This window comes from Sardina pilchardus, chromosome 17, assembly GCF_963854185.1.
Source record: "Sardina pilchardus chromosome 17, fSarPil1.1, whole genome shotgun sequence".
Classification (NCBI taxonomy): Eukaryota; Metazoa; Chordata; class Actinopteri; order Clupeiformes; family Clupeidae; genus Sardina; species Sardina pilchardus.
The window spans coordinates 31,950,358-31,970,357 of NC_085010.1; the positions used below are offsets into that span (position 1 = coordinate 31,950,358).

Consider the following 20,000-nt stretch of genomic DNA (forward strand, 5'->3'; position numbering starts at 1 on the left):
ATCTGTCTAGAACACACTCAGGCCCAATCCCATGTCTCTGTGCTAGCCCTTAGGGGTGATAATATTCCCCTTGGAGATGAGACACCACTAGCCTACCACAGGGAGAGCCGAGGTGATTTGAACACGTTTTAACTAAACGTGATTTAATGTATGTCATGTAGTATGATTGAATATGTGTGGAATCGTCATCACATCTGCAGTAAAATAAGGTAAAACAGCTGCTCGTGATGATGTGCTAGAGTAATTGTTTATCCAGAGCTAACTCATTACAATAATATCTGTAACACCGGTGTGTGCAACACTAGTGTGAGTGGTGCATGTTGGGTATTTCTCCTACCCCTCAGTTTCCAACTCTAGATTAAGGGGTATCCACCCTTCCCCTCAGCCCTAGCCCTTGACCCACAAGAGAATTGGGATAAACGCCTCCTCTCTCATGAACCTGCACAACTAAGGGGAAAGAGGAGGACAGAGAACTGGGATTCATCATCAGCCTTCACCCTCCAGTTGGGATTGGGCCATGATCATGGAGAACATATTGGACTTACAAGACAAGATCATCATTACTGATATGGATACATATGTGTTGGATTCATCAATACTGACATGGATCTGTGTTGGATTCATCAATACTGATAAACAGGATATGTGGTAGATTAATCAATACTGATATGGATCTGGGTTGGGTTTGGCTGAATATTGCTTTAATTCCAATATCTGTGGGACATGGTGACCAATAGCATTCTCACAGCATCTATTAGCTCCATCACACTAAGCATTAGCCTACAGAGGATACTGGAACCTGTTCAGTCAACACACAGAACTGTGTGATCTAATGTTCCCCACCCTTGGAACAAGAAAAGAGAATCTGTACCACAGGCCAACTGTGCAAGCTTTAAACTATTGTAATCTCTATTTTCCTGCAATAACTTCCACGTTAGCGTGGATGACAGTAAGGACCACACAATGCTCAGGTCCACAGCTGGACCCTCCGGAATAATAAAATGGAGAAATCTGAGTCTGGCAGGAATAACGCAACTGACTTTATAGTTCTGCTGAAATTATTATCATGTGGTTTTAAACGTGACTTTCTCCTCAGCTAAATGATACTCTTCCCCTTTAGAAGATATACTGTATGAATGTTAGGGCTACTTTAGACTGAAAATAAAATCTAAACCTGAAATAATCCATGTCTGAATTTGTGATGTGCTGAAACACATGTTGCCCTCACTGTAACGGTATATTGCACTGCCAGTCCCAGTCGCTGAGCTGTGAAGAGGTTTTTGTACAGCGTCTCTACGAGTCTGTATCACTGTGGTGGACTTTTGGTGGAGGCACAAGACTCGATGTTGGAAGTAAGTGCTGTTTTCATCTTTAATGTAAAAGCTTTGTCTACATCTTTGTGCTTTGGTGACAAAAAGTCTTCATCCGTGACATTTTTATTTATTCTGCAATGATACGCTTTTTTAAGACTTTAGTCATAAACAACCCGCTTCTGAGTTTGGTCATAATGTGAAATACTGAGTTCATTTTGTGTACTGGTGATTGGGAAATCTAAGCCCCAGGTGTAATTAATGAATTAAGTCAGTAATTGGCAAATCGTTAGTGAATGAATTTTGTTGGGATATCAGAATTTGAAGACATGTTGCTTGTGCGCCTCAGAGGAGGTTTTTGTACGGCCACTGATAGTGTTTGTATCACTGTGGTACACGTTTGGAGGCGGCACTAGACTTGACGTTGGAAGTAAGTAAACGAAAACGATCAAACATTTCTATTCTATTCTATTCTATTCTATTCTGTTCTATTCTGTACTGTAGGTCTAACCGGTAATCCATAGTAAGATGTATTTACCCAGTGGAACATGTTGCCGTCTTTTCTTCGTCTCATTGAAATATCGGATCTTGATTTTTTTTTTTTTTTTTTTTTTTTTTTATTTATTTAAAAGGACAATGCACATCAATTGACATTCTTTGTTTACACTCAAAATTTAAATGACTTTATTTGAAGATTTTGAATTCTGTTGTGATTATCTTAAACCATACTGAGGACATCTAAAGAGCAGCACAGTAGATCAAAAAATATTTTTCAGTATATTTTAAGATTTCACATTGAGCTTGAATAATAAGAACTGGGTTACAATTGGAAGACAATTTGTTGGAGTTGAAATTAAGACTCTCTCAAACTGATGTGTAGAAGGAAAAGGCTAGACAGAGAGAATATCTCTTCTTCAACGTTGCTTTCCTCTGGGTGGACTGTTAGACTTTTCCCGTAACAGTGCAGAACTTGTGCTTTGGCCATAACTGTGTTTTGCAGCTCAAACTACTTTATTTTACTGTGATGTCCACTCTGTATATTAGTCTATTGTTTTCTGAACGTTGGTGATAGTAGCCTTTTAGATGTGACATCTGGTAACTGTGGAATTAGCTGCAACAGTATTGCCGTTTGTTTTTCTAATAAGATTTCCACAGTATTTTCTATTCTTCTGTGAGTCTGAAATGGATGATCAGTTCAATTCTACCCAACCTTAAACTTTGTGTATTTATTTGTTCAGACATTTCTACACAATATTCTGTTGTTATCGCAAGTCTTCTTCTCTACAACGTACTGCATGGTGCTTTTATTTGTTCCAAGACATTTCTCTGCCGTTATCGCAAGTCTTCTAAGACTTATATTTCGAGCCAACTCGTTCATTTCACCAGTAGGCTATTGCATCAACCTGAACATCCTTGGTTAATATTCTGACTAAAAGAGACTGTGTAGAGAGTTGTTGATGTGTTTTACCAGACGACCTCTTTATTCCTCTCTCTACCTCTGTGGTTGATTTGTCAGGTGACACCCGTCCCAAAGTCACAGTCCTGCCCCCCCTGCACACCAGCGGGACTTCAGCCACGGTGATGTGCCTGGCTAACGGAGGCTTCCCGTCCAACTGGGCGCTGAGCTGGAAGGTAGATGGGAGCAGCAGGAGCGGGGAGACCAGTGTGTTTGGCCCACAGAAGGACGGCCTGTACAGCTGGAGCAGCACCCTGACCCTCCCTCTCCAGGAATGGAACCAGGGCCACGCAGTGACCTGCGAGGCAAAGCACGGCTCCCAGACCGTCACTGAGATCCTGAAGAAATCAGACTGCTCCTAGAGTCTCCTCTCCAATGGCTGCCATCAGCCTGATTTAAAGTGTGTCTGATAGGAACTCTTCATCTCTGATAGGAACTCTTCATCTCTGATAGGAACTCTGATAGGAACTCTTCATCTCTGATAGGAACTCTTCATCTCTGATAGGAACTCTTTTCTTTTAATTCTGTTAGTCTGCAGATCTGAGTGGCTCTATTTCCATCTCTTCGATCTGATCATCTGATTTGTTCGCAGGTTTGAACTTGTAATGTTTTTCAAAAATGTTTTAATAAAGGAGTTTGATGATGAGAGACGGTATTCTTGTTCATTGCAATACTGAGAACCCTACTAGTAATTAATTTAGTCTTAATTCACTCGTTTGTACTGTTTAAGTTATGTATCATACATGGGGAATTAGTCCAATCTCAAATTAAATGGGGAGAATACAGACGTGTTCTTTTTAAGACAATGAATAGTGTTTTTAATCCTAACCCTCTAATGACAGACTAACTGTGGAGCATATAGAGGAGTGTATTTGTTGGTTCTTCTTTTTTTTTTTTCTAACAAAAATATAAAAACATAATCCATTTAAACATCCTGATTCCTGAAGCCTGTTCCATCATAATTCAGAAAAAATAGACCAATTCAATTAAGTAGAGTGATAAGATTTAAATAAAAAACTGAAAATCAAATATATAAGTTTAGACACACAGTTACTGTAATGAAGAACCTGCCTTATCCACCATCATATGTGGACCAAACAGAATTCAGAAGTAAAGAAATGCTGATGAATCCTTCTAAACTCTATAAGTCCTTCGTCAGTGTGACTTTACTGTATGTAATGTGGCCTCATGTAAATCCCTTGAGAACACTTGAACATCTGGCGATAGTGCTGCTCTATTCTGGGACTAGCAAACCCACTCAGGCCTGGCAATGCAAATACAAGTTTCCCCCACAAACTGCTCTGTTTCCTGGCTCACACCTACAGGCACAAACAGTCACTACTGTACTTTCACTAGGACGTGGCATTGCATGTGGACAGGTCAACTCTAGCCTGGCTAGCGCCTACCACTTCTCAAATGACGTGGCAGACTTTCATTTTCTTGTATTTGAAAAAATGCCCAGATCCGTTCATTGGGCGCCACGGATGTCTATCAAATGCGTCTGTGCTGTTTTGTGATTGGTCCCCTATCTCAGTCAAAAATTAGGGCCGTAGTTTCCAGACTGACTTAGCAGCGTGAATGAAATCACCGCGCAAGGCAGGATGGGAACACCCAGGCTAGGTCAACTCAGGTATTCCAGGACATATCATTCAGTTTTTCAATTACATTTAGAGACAGTAGTTTATGCTACCACTAGTTTATCACTAGACTGTAAAAAACACACCTTTATCTTTTGGTGATCATCTCCCTCTGCTGGTGGTGAATTACAGTGATCAGATGAACAGATGTAATGGACATAATAAGATATATGCTGTTCCCAATGCCCTGCAATCAATCAATTAATTGATCAATCATTCATTCAATCGATCAATCAATCAATCAATCAATCAATCAATCAATCAATCAATCAATCAACCAATAAATCAATCAATCAATCAATCAATAAACCAATCATTCAACCAGTCACTGAGTCTCTCTCTCTCTGGCTGTCTTCTGAGACATGGCATACTGTACATGATGTAGCTTTAAACTGCTCCATTCACACTGAGCCCAGAGCATCACCAACACCAACACCAAACTACCACTAGGTGGTGCTGTTGGACTGAAGATGTGTTTGCAGATTAAACCTCTCTGGTCTTGGAGTCCTACTGCATGCAGATAACCAGGGCCGTGTCACCAGCATACTGTATGAGACGTCTTCATAACCAGGGCCGTGTCACCAGCATACTGTATGAGACGTCTTCATAACCAGGGCCGTGTCACCAGCGTACTGTATGAGACGTCTTCATAACCAGGGCCGTGTCACCAGCATACTGTATGAGACGTCTTCATAACCAGGGCCGTGTCACCAGCATACTGTATGAGACGTCTTCATAACCAGGGCCGTGTCACCAGCATACTGTATGAGACGTCTTCATAACCAGGGCCGTGTCACCAGCATACTGTATGAGACGTCTTCATAACCAGGGCCGTGTCACCAGCATACTGTATGAGACGTCTTCATAACCAGGGCCGTGTCACCAGCATACTGTATGAGACGTCTTCATAACCAGGCCCGTGTCACCAGCATACTGTATGAGACGTCTTCATAACCAGGGCCGTGTCACCAGCATACTGTATGAGACGTCTTTATCATGTAAATTGAGCATGTGGTGAGAAAGGAACTCACAGCCGTGGCCTACTGGTTAGGGCTTCGAGCTTGTGACCGGAGGGTTGCCGGTTCGATCCCCGACCAGTCCACGGCTGAAGTGCCCTTGAGCAAGTCACCTAACCCCTCACTGCTCCCCGAGCGCCGCTGGTTGGGCAGGCAACTCACTGCTCTGGGTTAGTGTGTGATTCACCTCACTGTGTGTTCACTGTGTGCTGTGTGTGTTCACTAATTCGGGATCAAAAAAGTATATATTCTATTCTATTCTATTCTATTCTACATCTCTAACAGCTGAACTCATGGAGCTCCTGCAGTTTGCCTACTGAGTCAGTAGAGATGTGGAGGATGCCACTCTCACAGCTCACACTCAGGATGCAGTAGATGGTGATCTATGGCATATGATCATCATCACCAGATCATCCCATAACTTCTCACCACAACATGGATGCTGAAGAGTAATCAGTACTTCAGTGCAGATCCACTCCTGGTCCTGTCATGCTGTTCTGGAGGAATATTTGCATGTAGATGTTGATTTGCATGAATGGAGAGTTGGATATTTATATCATTGTGTGTTCAAAACGCTTTAGAGCAACAGAGATCCTGTCATCACTGTAGAGAATTTATTACAACACAATAATGATGACACCCATCCTCGTAGCCTTCTGGACTTTTGCCTTTTGCGTTAAAGGTAAGAAACTGACAACATTTGCTCCATCACATGTGTTATTGTGTGTTTATAATGATTGTTTATGTGTGTGTGTGTGTGTGTGTGTGTGTGTGTGTGTGTGTCTGTGTGTGCAAGAGGTTTTAACAATTATTTTCTTTCTTCTACAGAGTCCTATGGACAGGTCGCTGTGACTCAGACTCCTGCAGTGAAAGCTGTTCAACAGGGAGGATCAGTCACTCTGAACTGTAAAACCAGCAGTGATGTGTATGGTGCAGGGCCATCATCTCCTAGATTAGCCTGGTACCAACAGAAACCTGGAGCAGCTCCTAAACTCCTGATCTATAATGCCAAAACACTTCAGTCTGGGACTCCATCCAGATTCAGTGGCAGTGGAACTCACAGTGACTTCACTCTGACCATCAGTAATGTCCAGGCTGAGGATGCGGGAGTTTACTACTGTCAGAGTTTCCACTATATCAACAGTCAGCATGTGTTCACACAGTGCTAAAGCGCCGTACAAAAACCTCCCTCAGTCAGGCTCCACATGACTGCACTGCTGCTGCTGGAGCAACACCCTACTGAAGAAGAAAAACACCCACTCTCTTGTGCTACAGTGTGTGTGCGTGTGTGTGTGTGTGTGTGTGTGTGTGTGTGTGTGTGTGTGTGTGTGTCTGTGCGTGTGCGTATGTGTGTCTGTGTGAACCCACATGTAGCTCTTCCTTACACCTACAATAAAACACCACTTATAGTTTATATAAGGATCATAGGATCTGTTAAGTCAGCCAACCTGGTTCTGTTGGTGACTCTGGCACGTACAGCACGCCCAAGCTGATCCTACAAGTGTTCAATTGGGTTGAGGTCTGGACTCACGTCACGGCAGGCCATTCCATCCTCTCCACTCCCCAAATTCTGGAGGTACTCTCTGATGATCCCAGCTCTATGGGGGCGAGCGTTGTCATCCTGGAGGATGGCATTTGGTCCCATATTCTGGAGATATGGAATTGCCACTGGCTCCAGAATCTCATCCCGGTATCTAAACTCACCTGGTAGCACTTGAAGCCCAAAACGAGATGTCTGGCAGCAGAACCCTATTACTGGCCATTTTGGCACATTTTTGGTTGGCACTACTCAGACATTTGGCCGTATTGCTCATTCCATGATTGCCCTATAAGTCTGTAAGCACAAGCTATACCTCATTGTAAAGGTGACAAATCAACGATAAAAATGATATGAAACACTTTACTGGTTGGTATTACTAAAGGGGAGATATAAGTTTCCTTACTTTTTGTGAGCGGTTTATTTCAGCTCTGCAGCATTGCCCATCTGTCTATAACACACTCAGGCCCAATCCCATGTCTCTGCTAGCCCTTAGGGGTGATAACATTCCCCTTGGAGATGAGGCACCACTAGCCTACCACAGGGAGAGCCGGGGGGATTGGAACACTTTTGAACTAGACGTGATTTAATGTATGTCATGTAGTATGATTGAATATGTGTGGAATCATAGTCACATCTGCAGTAAAATAAGGGAAAACAGCTGCTCGTGATGACGTACTAATTGTTTATCAGATTTGACACTCATTACGATAATATCCGTAAGTGACACTGGTTTGAGAGGTGTACTGTATGTTGGGTATTTCTCTTACCCCCCAGGTTCCAATTCTAAATTAAGGGGTATCCACCCTCCCCCTCAGCCCTACCCCTCCACAAGAGGATTGGGATAAACACCTCCTCTCTCATGAACCTGTACAACTAAGGAGAATTGGGATTCATCATCAGCCTTCACCTTCCAGTTGGGAATGGGCCGTGATCATGGAGAACACATTGGACTTACAAGACAAGATCATCAACATTGATATGCCTAGATGTGTTGGATTCATCAATACTGATATGGATCTGTGTTGGATTGGGGTTGGTGGTCTGATTGCTCAAGTGAACACACTGACAATCATCCCAATCTGGAGAGATGGGGGGTGCTGAGTGCACTACTGCTGCAGATGGAGAGGAGAGTTCAGCCGGTGTGGACTGTCCACCTCTGTGGTTCACATGAGGACCCATATGTCCACTGCATATTCCCACTATGTGGCCATCACCAGATGCAGATGAAGGGGATCTCTGCAGTGTAGTGCAGTCTCTTCACTGCTCTAAAAGGAGATGAACTGAACCATGGGACTGTGGGACTGAGCAGCACTGGTGATGTCAACTGGGGGGCAGGTCATCCACAGTGACCCCCTCTACCCACCTGCCCTCAGTCCACTGCTGCTGTCCGTGGTGCTGAAGCTCCTCCATCTTCCCTCAGTGTCCCTACTGGGCAGGAGGCAGCAGGCTGCTCCTGTTAGCTGCTGATTGGCTCTGAGTGTTGAGCTGTGGCTGTGAGCTTGACTGGTTACAGGAGTGAACTCATAGGATCAGTTCAGTTGACCATCGACTGCCCTGCCATAGACAGGCCTGTAGCAGGCTTCACCTTCACCTTCTTGAATTTCCCCTTGGGGATCAATAAAGTATCTATCTATCTATCTATCTATCTACCTCATCAGGTCTTCCCTGGTGCAGTGGTGCAGTATTGTGCTGCCTGACTGGGAAACGATTGGGCAGATTTGGCATCCATCTTAGATCTGAGAGAAAGATTGTGTTTACACCACCATCATCTTAGATGTAGCAGGATTATATATCTCCACCAGCACCATGAAGTATGGCGAGAATTGTCCAAAATAAAGGGATGTAGCATCTGTCAACTGTCATACATATAATGATCTAAATAAAGTAAAAAAGCTATATGTTTTAAAATGATCTATTTGACACAACAAAACAATGATGAGTACACTAGATGCACCACCTCCCCCTGTAGCAGCTGCAGTGAGCTCCAGCAGCAGCAGTGCAGTCATGTGGAGTCTGACTGAGGGAGGTTTTTGTACGGCGCTTTAGCACTGTGTGAACACACCACCGCTATGGTAACTCTGACAGTAGTAAACTCCTGCATCCTCAGCCTGGACATTACTGATGGTCAGAGTGAAGTCACTGCCACGTAAGGATCCTCCACCAACAAATCGACTTGGAGTTGAACCAAAATGTGATGTTATGTCATATATTAAAAGTTTAGGAGCTTCTCCAGTTTTCTGGAGGTACCAGGAGAAAGCATCGTATGGGATGGGGCTGCTGGTTCTGCAGTTGAGTTTGATGGTTTGTCCCACAGAAACAGCTTCCACTGCTGGAGTCTGAGTCACACTGATCTGGCCCCTGCACTCTGAAACATTTCAAACATTTCAATACCATATTGGGTTTACAAAACACTTTCAAATAATCAATTTCAGATTGTAAAAAAAATTCAAACATGATGTGGTCAATTTTACCTGTAATACAGAAGAGGAGTGGCCAGAGGAATCTGATGAGAAAAGTCATTCTTGGTAGATGTGTGTTCTCCAAATGATGGTGTTCCAGTCCTCCTCTCTCTGAGATATAAAGCTCTCAAGAGCTAAATGCTCTGTTTGGTTATGCAAATTAAACTCCTTACTGACTGGTGCCTTCAGTTCCCCACCCTTGGAACAAGAAAAGAGAATCTGTACCACAGGCCAATGTGCAAGCTTTTAAACTATTGTAATCTCTATTTTCCTGCAATAACTTCCACATTAGTGTGGGTGACAGTAAGGACCACACAATGCTCAGGTCCACAGCTGGACCCTCCAGCATAATAAAATGGAGGAATCTGAGTCTGGCAGGAATAATACAACTGACTTCATAGTTCTGCTGAAATTATCATCATGTGGTTTTAAACATGACTTTCTCCTCAGGTAAATCATACTCTTCCCCTTTAGAAGATGTAAGAGTGTTAGGGCTACTTTAGACTGAAATAAAATCTAAACCTGAAATAATCCATAACTGAATTTGTGATGTGCTGAGACACATGTTGCCCTCACTGTAACGGTATATTGCACTGCCAGTCACAGTCGCTGAGCTGTGAAGAGGTTTTTGTACAGCGCCTCTATGAGTCTGTATCACTGTGGTGGACTTTTGGTGGAGGCACAAGACTCGATGTTGGAAGTAAGTGCTGCTTTCATCTTTAATGTAAAATCTTCGTCGACATCTTTGTGATTGGGTAACAAAAAGTCTTCATACGCGTCATTTTTATATGTTCTGCAAGGCTGCACTTTATTTAAGGATTTATTGGTCATAATCCTGCCTCTGAGTTTGGTCATCATGTGAAATACTGAGTTAATTTTGTGTACTGGTGATTGGTGGAGAATCTAAGCCCCTGGTGTAATTAATTAAGTATCCATAGTAAGATGTGCTATTTACCCAGTGGAACATGTTGCCGTCTGTTTTTTGTCTCATTGAAATACCGGCTCTTTTTAATTATATATATATTTTTTTGTTATTTGTTTATTTAAAAGGGACAATGCACATCAATTGACATTCTTTGTTCACACTCAAAAAATGTAAAATCCTGAATTCTGTTGTGATTATCTTAGACATCTAAGAAGCAGAAGAGTAGATAAAAAAAACTTGAAGAAAAAAAATCAGTGTATTTTAAGATTTCACATTGAACTTGAATTGACCTGGGCTACAATTGGAAGACAATTTGTTGGAGTTGAAATTAAGACTCTCTCAAACTGATGTGTAGAAGGAAAAGGCTAGACAGAGAGAATATCTCTTCTTCAACGTTGCTTTCCTCTGGGTGGACTGTTAGACTTTTCCCGTAACAGTGCAGAACTTGTGCTTTGGCCATAACTGTGTTTTGCAGCTCAAACTACTTTATTTTACTGTGATGTCCACTCTGTATATTAGTCTATTGTTTTCAGAACGTTGGTGATAGTAGCCTTTTAGATGTGACATCTGGTAACTGGAATTAGCTGCAACAGTATTGCCATTTGTTTTCTAATAAGATTTCCACAGTATTTTCTATTCTGCTGTGAGTCTGAAATGGATGATCAGTTAAATTTTAACCAACCTTAAACTTTGTGTATTTATTTGTTCAGACATTTCTACAATATTCTGTTGTTATCGCAAGTCTTCTTCTCTACAACGTATGGTGCTTTTATTTGTTCCAAGACATTTCTCTGCCGTTATCGCAAGTCTTCTTAGACTTATATTTCGAGCCAACTCGTTCATTTCACCAGTAGGCTATTGCATCAACCTGAACATCCTTGGTTAATATTCTGACTAAAAAATGATCCCTTGAACAAGAGTCAGTGTATCTCTAACACCATGTTGGCCTACTGTCATGTAGCATCTGTAATATCATGTGTAGAGAGTTGTTGATGTGTTTTACCAGACGACCTCTTTATTCCTCTCTCTACCTCTGTGGTTGATTTGTCAGGTGACACCCGTCCCAAAGTCACAGTCCTGCCCCCCCTGCACACCAGCGGGACTTCAGCCACGGTGATGTGCCTGGCTAACGGAGGCTTCCCGTCCAACTGGGCGCTGAGCTGGAAGGTAGATGGGAGCAGCAGGAGCGGGGAGACCAGTGTGTTTGGCCCACAGAAGGACGGCCTGTACAGCTGGAGCAGCACCCTGACCCTCCCTCTCCAGGAATGGAACCAGGGCCACGCAGTGACCTGCGAGGCAAAGCACGGCTCCCAGACCGTCACTGAGATCCTGAAGAAATCAGACTGCTCCTAGAGTCTCCTCTCCAATGGCTGCCATCAGCCTGATTTAAAGTGTGTCTGATAGGAACTCTTCATCTCTGATAGGAACTCTGATAGGAACTCTTCATCTCTGATAGGAACTCTTTTCTTTTAATTCTGTTAGTCTGCAGATCTGAGTGACTCTTTCCATCGTTTCGATTTGATCATCTGAAATGTTTGCAGCTTTGAACTTGTAATGTTTTTCAAAAATGTTTTAATAAAGGAGTTTGATGATGAGAGACGGTATTCTTGTTCATTGCAATACTGAGAACCCTACTAGTAATTAATTTAGACTTAATTAACTCATTTGTACTGTTTAAGTTATATATCATACATGGGGAATTAGTCCAATCTCAAACTAAATGGGGAGCATACAGACGTGTTCTTTTTAAGACAATGAATAGTGCTTTTAATCCTAACCTTCTAACGACAGACTAACTGTGGAGCATATAGAGGAGTGTATTTGTTGGTTTTTCTTTTTTTTAAAATAAAAATATAAAAACATAATCCATTTAAACATCCTGAAGCCTGTTTCATCATAATTCAGAAAAAAATAGACCAATTCAATTAAGTAGAGTGATAAGATTTAAATGAAAAACTGAAAATCAAATATATAAGTTTAGACACAGTTACTGTAATGAAGAACCTGCCTTATCCACCATCATATGTGGACCAAAGAGAACTTATTAGTAAATAAATGCTGACGAATCCTTCTAAACTCGATAAGTCCTTCGTCAGTGTGACTTTACTGTATGTAATGTGGCCTCATGTAAATCCCTTGAGAACACTTGAACATCTGGCGATAGTGCTGCTCTATTCTGGGACTAGCAGACCCACTCAGGCCTGGCAATGCAAATACAAGTTTCCCCCACAGACTGCTCTGTTTCCTGGCTCACACCTAGACACACACACACACACACACACACCAAACTGCATTGGGACAGCTGTGCGTCACATTCTAGGATATGGTACTGCATGATTATCTTCATCAGTTTATGATTTACTAGTATCTTCATCTTTATCCGTTCATGCTATTCACACCCTGTTGCTCTCTCTCTCTCCCTCCTGCTCAGGACAGCTTATCATTACCACAGCCCCCTCTGCTGGTGAGAGAATGCTACTGAGGGTTCAGGGTGTGTGTGTGTGTTCACCATGGTGGGGTCTGAATGCCATGTGATTTATTATTCATTATTTATCATTTGTCAGTAGTCTGTCCCTGTCAACATGGCCGATACCAACGTTAGAATGGACTTCATGGTATTCAGAATGAGGGAATGATAATTGTTGTCTTTAGCCCATTTCTGTGTAGTATTCGCTGTGTGTTTTGGCTCAAGTTGTAATTTTCTTGCAGATTGAATCAGATTGTCCTCCAGGATTTCCATACATTTTCTGAATTCATTTCACTTTTATCTTCACAAGTCTTGCAGGGCCTGTTGTCAAGAAGTGTCCACACACACACACACACACACACACACACACACACACACACACACACACACACACACACACACACACACACACACACACACACCATTACAAGTGCCCAGGGCCTGCTGTTGAGAAGTGTACCCACAGCACAATGCTGCCGCCGCCACACTTCACATTAGGGATGGTGTGTGTGTGTGTGTTATAAAAGGCTACTGTGTGTTATAAAATAAGCAACTGGACTGTCAACAAGAGTTTTGCAAACCAGTCAGTGTCTAGTGGTCACGTTCGTCCCGCCTGCAATACCACATGCTGGCAGCAGAGGGCGCTGAAAGCCAGCTTCATTCGCCTGCTGTCCTGCTGTATCCTGTCAACAGAGGGCGCTGTTGTCCTGCTGTATCTAGCGCCCAATATCCTGCTGTACACTAACCTGTTCTACACACACACTGTTCTACACACACACACACACACACACACACACACACACACACACACACACACACACACACACACACACACTTTATTGACCTGCTCCACACACACTTTACTGACCTGTTCTGCTCTACACACTCACACACTTTACTGACCTGTTCTACACACACACAGACTTTATTGACCCCTGTTTTTTACCAGAACATCATTTAATCACCCGAATCATTTCTAAACGGGGTTAATTAAAGGTGACATAGAATGGAAACCATTTTTGGTTTTGATGAATTAGGAGGTTGTGCATAACCAAAGAGCTACCATGAGCATGAGGCATGGTTGGGTTCCTCATTATGGAAATCTTGAACTTAGAAACAGCCACACAAACATGAACACATTTAAACAAAGTCAAATATGATGTCAAATATCACAAAGCCACTGAAGTTCAATTGGGGTTGCCAAAAGAGGGCGCCATTTAGTCAAAAGGACCATTTCAATACCCAGCCTAAATATAATGTTTTAATTGGGCTTGTAAAATTGCAATTGAGTTTATTTTGCATAAATCAAAGTTGAATATATACTATTTTAACATCAGAGAACACAGTCCAATACATACAGACGGCATCTCGTCATCATCGTGGTTACCGCCCCCAGTTACCGTGGTTACCATGGCTGAAACACCCCTGCTGACCACAGAGGGAGCGGCAACCTTCTAACCGTCTGTATCTATACTCGATTCATCCATTCTATGTCCTCTTGAAGTTGAAATAGTTGCCCTTTAAACTTTATTTGTATTTGTATTAATTTAATTTGTTTGTGCTTTGCTTGTTTGTTTACTATTCTTGTGATCTGCTGTGAGTGGTTTTCTGCGTTTCTCAAAATAAATGAGGATGAATAGATAAGGAAGAATAGATGAGGATGAATAGATGAGGAAGAATAGATGAGGATGAATAAAATATGATAAATAAATGACAATAAGAGACAATAAGAGTGATAAATAAATGACAATAAGAGACAATAAGAGTGATAAATAAATGACAATAACGGCACTTTGGGTCCAAATCATATTTACTGTCTCTTATGTTACAGTTCAGCCCTTGGATGTGGGATTTGACACAATCATGACTCTTACGCCTCTTCCATACGAGCGTAGAATACCTCTTCCGTTCTTATATTCCTCTCATTCTTATATACCTCTTATGCTCTCCTTCATCTAACTCTACAGCAGCCATCGTGAGCTACAATATGTACAAATATAAGTGCACACTCAGAAGTGCACAACAGAAGTGCACAACAGACAGAAGTGCACAACAGACAAAAGTGCACACTCAGAAGAGCACAACAGAAGTGCACAACAGAAGTGCACAACAGACAGAATCCGGTGACAGTCCCATCTAATGATCAGCAAAGAGAGCAGTACTGTTATGGCCGTGGGAAAAGTGTGTGAGTGTGTGTGTGTGTGTCTTGGCCATGGCAAAAGTGTGTGTGTGTCTTGGCCATGGTAAAAGTGTGTCGGTGTGTCATGGCCATGGCAAAAGTGTGTGTGTGTGTGTCTTGGCCATGGTAAAAGTGCGTGGGTGTGCCATGGCCATGGCAAAAGTGTGTGTGTGTGTCTGTGTGTGTGTGTGTGTGTGTGTGTGTGATGGCCATGGGAAAGTATTAATAATGACGTTGGTAGCAGAAGCAGCGATACAGCATTCAGAGTCCTACAGCTAGAGTGCACACTAGCACACATCTGCCATCCCGTGTGTGTGTGTGTGTGTGTGTGTGTGTGTGTGTGTGTGTGTGTGTGTGTGTGTGTGGTCTCCTCAGTCACATTGATCCTGGGTGGTGGTGAGCAGGCGTGATTCTCCGTGGTTGAGGGTGAAGAACTCCTCGGGGTCACGACCTTGCTGTTCCATGGCCTCCCTCAGCTTCACCGGGGGCTCCAAGTAATACTGACCAACAAACAAACAAACAAACAGACAAATAATAAACAATAAACACAGAAACAGTCTAACCAATCAATCTAACCAATCGCTGGCTTAAACTAAACCTCCTCCTCCTCATCATCAACTGTGTGTGTATGTGCGTGTGTGTGCGTGTGTGTGCGCGTGTGTATGAATGTGTGTGCATGTATGAATGTATCAGAGGACATCCCCCTCACACTCCACACACACACACCCATCCCTGTACTAACCCCCCCACACTCTACACACACACCCATCCTTGTACCAACCCAGAGATGCGTACTGTTCTACGTTGTTCTCACTATATTGAAGTCATTAGGTTCTAGAGCTGCATACTGTTCTACGTTGTTCTCACTATATTGAAGTCATTAGGTTCTAGAGCTGCGTACTGTTCTACGTTGTTCTCACTATATTGAAGTCATTAGGTTCTAGAGCTGCGTACTGTTCTATGTTGTTCTCACTATATTGAAGTCATTAGGTTCTAGAGATGCGTACTGTTCTACGTTGTTCTCACTATATTGAAGTCATTAGGTTCTAGAGCTGCGTACTGTTCTATGTTGCTCTCACTATATTGAAGTCATTAGGTTCTAGAGATGCGTACTGTTCTACGTTGTTCTCACTATATTGAAGTCATTAGGTTCTAGAGCTGCTTACTGTTCTACGTTGTTCTCACTATATTGAAGTCATTAGGTTCTAGAGCTGCATGCTGTTCTACGTTGTTCTCACTATATTGAAGTCATTAGGTTCTAGAGCTGCGTACTGTTCTACGTTGTTCTCACTATATTGAAGTCATTAGGTTCTAGAGCTGCATGCTGTTCTACGTTGTTCTCACTATATTGAAGTCATTAGGTTCTAGAGATGCGTACTGTTCTACGTTGTTCTCACTATATTGAAGTCATTAGGTTCTAGAGCTGCGTATTGTTCTACGTTGTTCTCACTATATTGAAGTCATTAGGTTCTAGAGCTGCGTATTGTTCTACGTTGTTCTCACTATATTGAAGTCATTAGGTTCTAGAGCTGCGTACTGTTCTACGTTGTTCTCACTATATTGAAGTCATTAGGTTCTAACGCTGCTGAAGTGGCTCTCTAGACCAGAACAGAAGAACAGAACTGTTCCAGTCACAGTTGCCGTGGCGACGAACAGAACTGCCTTTGTGAGCTAAAGGCTCCTTAGGCAACAGGCATGCTGTAATCCCAGGGTGTGTGTGTGTGTGTGTGTGTGTGTGTGTGTGTGTGTGTGTGAGAGAGAGAGAGAGTGAGAGAGTGTGGGAGAGAGAAAGAGAGCAAGAAAGAAAGAAAGGAAGAAAGATGGAAAGAAAGAGAGAAAGAAAGAAAATAAGACGGAGAGAGTGGGGGAGAGAGAGAGAGAAAGAGGGAGAGAGAGATAGAGAGGGAGGAAGGAGAGAGAGAGAGAGAGATAGAGAGGGAGGATGGAGAGAGAGAGACAGAGAGTTCTGTCAAACATTTATTTATTTTCCTTTAACCTCTTATGTGTACATGTAATTGAGCTTTGGCAATAATGTCTCTGAAACTTTCATGCCAATAAAGCTACATTGAATTGAATTGAATTGAATTGAATTGAAAGAGGGAGAGAGAGGGAGAGAGGGAGAGGGAGAGGGAGAAGGAGAGACGGAGGGAGGGAGAGAGGGAGAGGGAGAGGGAGAGGGGGAGGAGGGAGAGAGGGAGAGGGAGAGGGGGAGGAGGGAACAGGCCTTTTGTTGTTGTGTGACTTGTGTGAACTCTTCATGCTGGGCCAACATCTTAAGATCACGCTCAAGACGTAACCATCAGCTGAGTTCAAACTGGGCTCTCTATGTGACTAGATAAGTGTGTGTGTGTGTGTGTGTGTGTGTGTGTGTGTGTGTGTGTTTTCCTACAGCAACTATCCTAATATGTTAGGATAGTTGGGTTCGTAACTTACATCGCTGAATGTAGGGCTAATGGTTAGTTTAAACAGTTTAAACAAGTCCTTTGCTACCTAGCAACGGTCCGAGATGTTTCGAAGGGTTAGGGCTCCACCAGAGAGGGTTAAAGCGGAGCGAGAGGCTGTAGGAAAACACACACACACACACACACACACACACACACACACACACACACAGGGAGGGAGAGAGGGAGAGGGAGAGCGAGAGGCGCACACGTTCTATCATTTCCGCGTTCTGTCTTCGCAAAGGGGAGGGGGGCGAAATCCCCCTTTAAGCAGACCTGTTAACATTCGAACTGAACTGCTTGCCAATCTGACAGAGATATATCCCACTATGACGTCTTTGCGACACGCCTCTTTAAGCAGACAGGAACTGTTTGAATTTTGCTTCCGTAGAGATGCATTATGTTGCTCTATCTTGTCAGTAATTAAGGATCTTCCATAGAGATGCATTACGTTGCTCTATCTTGTCAGTAATGAGGGATCTTCCATAGAGATGCATTATGTTGCTCTATCTTGTCAGTAATTAAGGATCTTCCATAGAGATGCATTACGTTGCTCTATCTTGTCAGCAGTGAAGGATCTTCCATAGAGATGCATTATGTTGCTCTAGCTTGTCAGCAATGAAGGATCTTCCATAGAGATGCATTATGTTGCTCTATCTTGTCAGCAGTGAAGGATCTTCCATAGAGATGCATTATGTTGCTCTATCTTGTCAGTAATGAAGGATCTTCCATAGAGATGCATTATGTTGCTCTATCTAGTCAGTAATGAAGGATCTTCCATAGAGATGCATTATGTTGCTCTGTCTTGTCAGTAGTGAAGGATCTTTGACTCGACCAATCAGATTCGTCATTGAGGCCGACAGCCATTGGCCGCAACATGTCAAAACTAACGGCGACGCTGACTGGCGCAAACCAAACAGACTGGAATCCCCGACCGCCCCCGACTGACTGGTTTGGTGTGTGTAGAGCTAGGGAGTGTGTGTGTGTGTGTGTGTGTGTGTGTGTGTGTGTGTAGTCCTACCTCGTATGCTAAGGCGAAGGTGCCCCAGTGTATAGCTAGCGAGTGTTTAGCCTGCACGTCGATGTGAATCTTCACCGCTTCCTCAGGATCCACATGCTGGGAACGCATGATAGCTCTGAGAGAGAGAGAGAGAGAGAGAGAGAGAGAGAGAGAGAGAGAGAGAGGGAGAGAGAGAGGGATATAGAGAGAGAGAGAGGGAGAGGGATATATATAGAGAGAGAGAGGGATATAGAGAGAGAGAAAGTAAATGGTCATGACATTATAGAGCAGGGGTGTCCAAACTTTTTGGCTTAAGGGCCACATTGGGTTTTGGAAATTGGCCGGTGGGCCATAACCCACCGACCACCCCATTGGACATGTACACAATGCAGTATACATAATGTATAATTATTCAAATGATAATAATAGCAAAGTTATTTTGTTGTAGAAAATAAATTTGTAAAGAAATACGGTTAATATGATGCTGTTTAATTCATTTATAAATGGTGCACTGTCACTTTAAGACTCTTGCCGGCTCCACTCAGTGGCTACTGTGCCTAATGGCTGTGCCCTCTCACCGTTGCTCTGAAACTACTGTTGTCTTCACGTTTTTCTTTTAAACGTTTCTTATAAAAAGGAGAAAACAGTTATCAACAATGACGAGCCAGCTGGCACGCTCTCTCACTTTCGTGCACGCTCAAACGCGTTCCCAATTACATTATGAGTATGTAACAACGCAAATTAGATTGGCTGCAATAGAGATTTCAAAGAGTATCATCTCTATATAACATGCTGTTTTGATATTGACATTGTAAACATTCTCTAAGAAGAGTGTAAAGCAGTTTGCAGTAATGTTAACCACAACGTCGTTGCTGGAAAGAAATAGCGAACAGCCAATGATAAGTGTGGCGGGCCATATCTATAATAAACTAATACATGCTCGGCGGGCCGCATTAAAGTGCGTGCCGGGCCGCAGTTGGCCCGCGGGCCGTAGTTTGGACACCGCTGTTATAGAGGCAAGCACGCACGCACACACACACACACACACACACACACACACACAGACACACACACACACACACACACCTGGGCAGGTAGGCTCCGATGGGGATGGCGGCGAGGTCGAAGGGGCCGTATCGATGTCCGATCTCCTGGAAGGACGAGCAGTAGCCCGTGTCGCCCGCAAAGAAGAAACGACTGGAGGGACCTAGAACTGTCCAGCTCCCTGGACACACACACACACACACACACACACACACACACACAGGGTTGAGCGAAATCTATCATCTGCAATATTGTGATTGTTGTTTTAATGTAAAGATTATCGAGAGTATCGAGTATCGAGAATTTAAATTACTTAAGAGGGGGCCACTCGCAATCATACACTGAGAGTGAGACCCTATACTGTACATACATCACTTAACATACATTGAGACCCTATTGAGCTCAATGCAATTCAAACCAGCTAATTAGCTAACAGCTAATAACTGACATAAAGCATGCCAAACTCTTAGTATGTTAAGGGTATAGTGCGTGTGTTTGCACCAGTGCTGCGCGGGCGTGTGTGTGT

At 43.0% G+C, this 20,000-nt stretch overlaps 1 protein-coding gene and 2 gene segments (V, D, J or C); 2 read left to right on the forward strand and 1 right to left on the reverse strand.

Moving 5' to 3' along the window:
* The window catches only part of LOC134062328 (Ig kappa chain V-III region MOPC 63-like), a 4,252-nt gene extending 840 nt beyond the window's left edge, over positions 1-3,412 (forward strand). Inside the window, 2 exon segments of the V gene segment in view lie at positions 1,687-1,740; positions 2,827-3,412. Of these exon segments, the coding sequence occupies positions 1,687-1,740; positions 2,827-3,128 (356 nt within the window).
* Positions 3,413-9,852: 6,440 nt separating this feature from the next.
* LOC134062066 (Ig lambda chain C region-like) lies at positions 9,853-11,940 on the forward strand. The segment is given in 3 exon segments: positions 9,853-9,868; positions 9,978-10,118; positions 11,395-11,940. Coding segments are annotated over 3 exon segments (459 nt in total).
* A 2,633-nt stretch (positions 11,941-14,573) lies between these two features.
* Positions 14,574-20,000, reverse strand: part of napepld (N-acyl phosphatidylethanolamine phospholipase D) — an 11,267-nt gene continuing 5,840 nt past the window's right edge. For both annotated transcript variants that reach the window (XM_062518498.1, XM_062518497.1), the window contains 3 exons: positions 19,517-19,655; positions 18,452-18,566; positions 14,574-15,489 (listed from right to left, as the gene is read on the reverse strand). In XM_062518498.1, the coding sequence (XP_062374482.1) occupies positions 15,361-15,489; positions 18,452-18,566; positions 19,517-19,655 (383 nt within the window). In that variant the 3' untranslated portion in view covers positions 14,574-15,360. The remainder of the gene's footprint in view (positions 15,490-18,451; positions 18,567-19,516; positions 19,656-20,000) is intronic.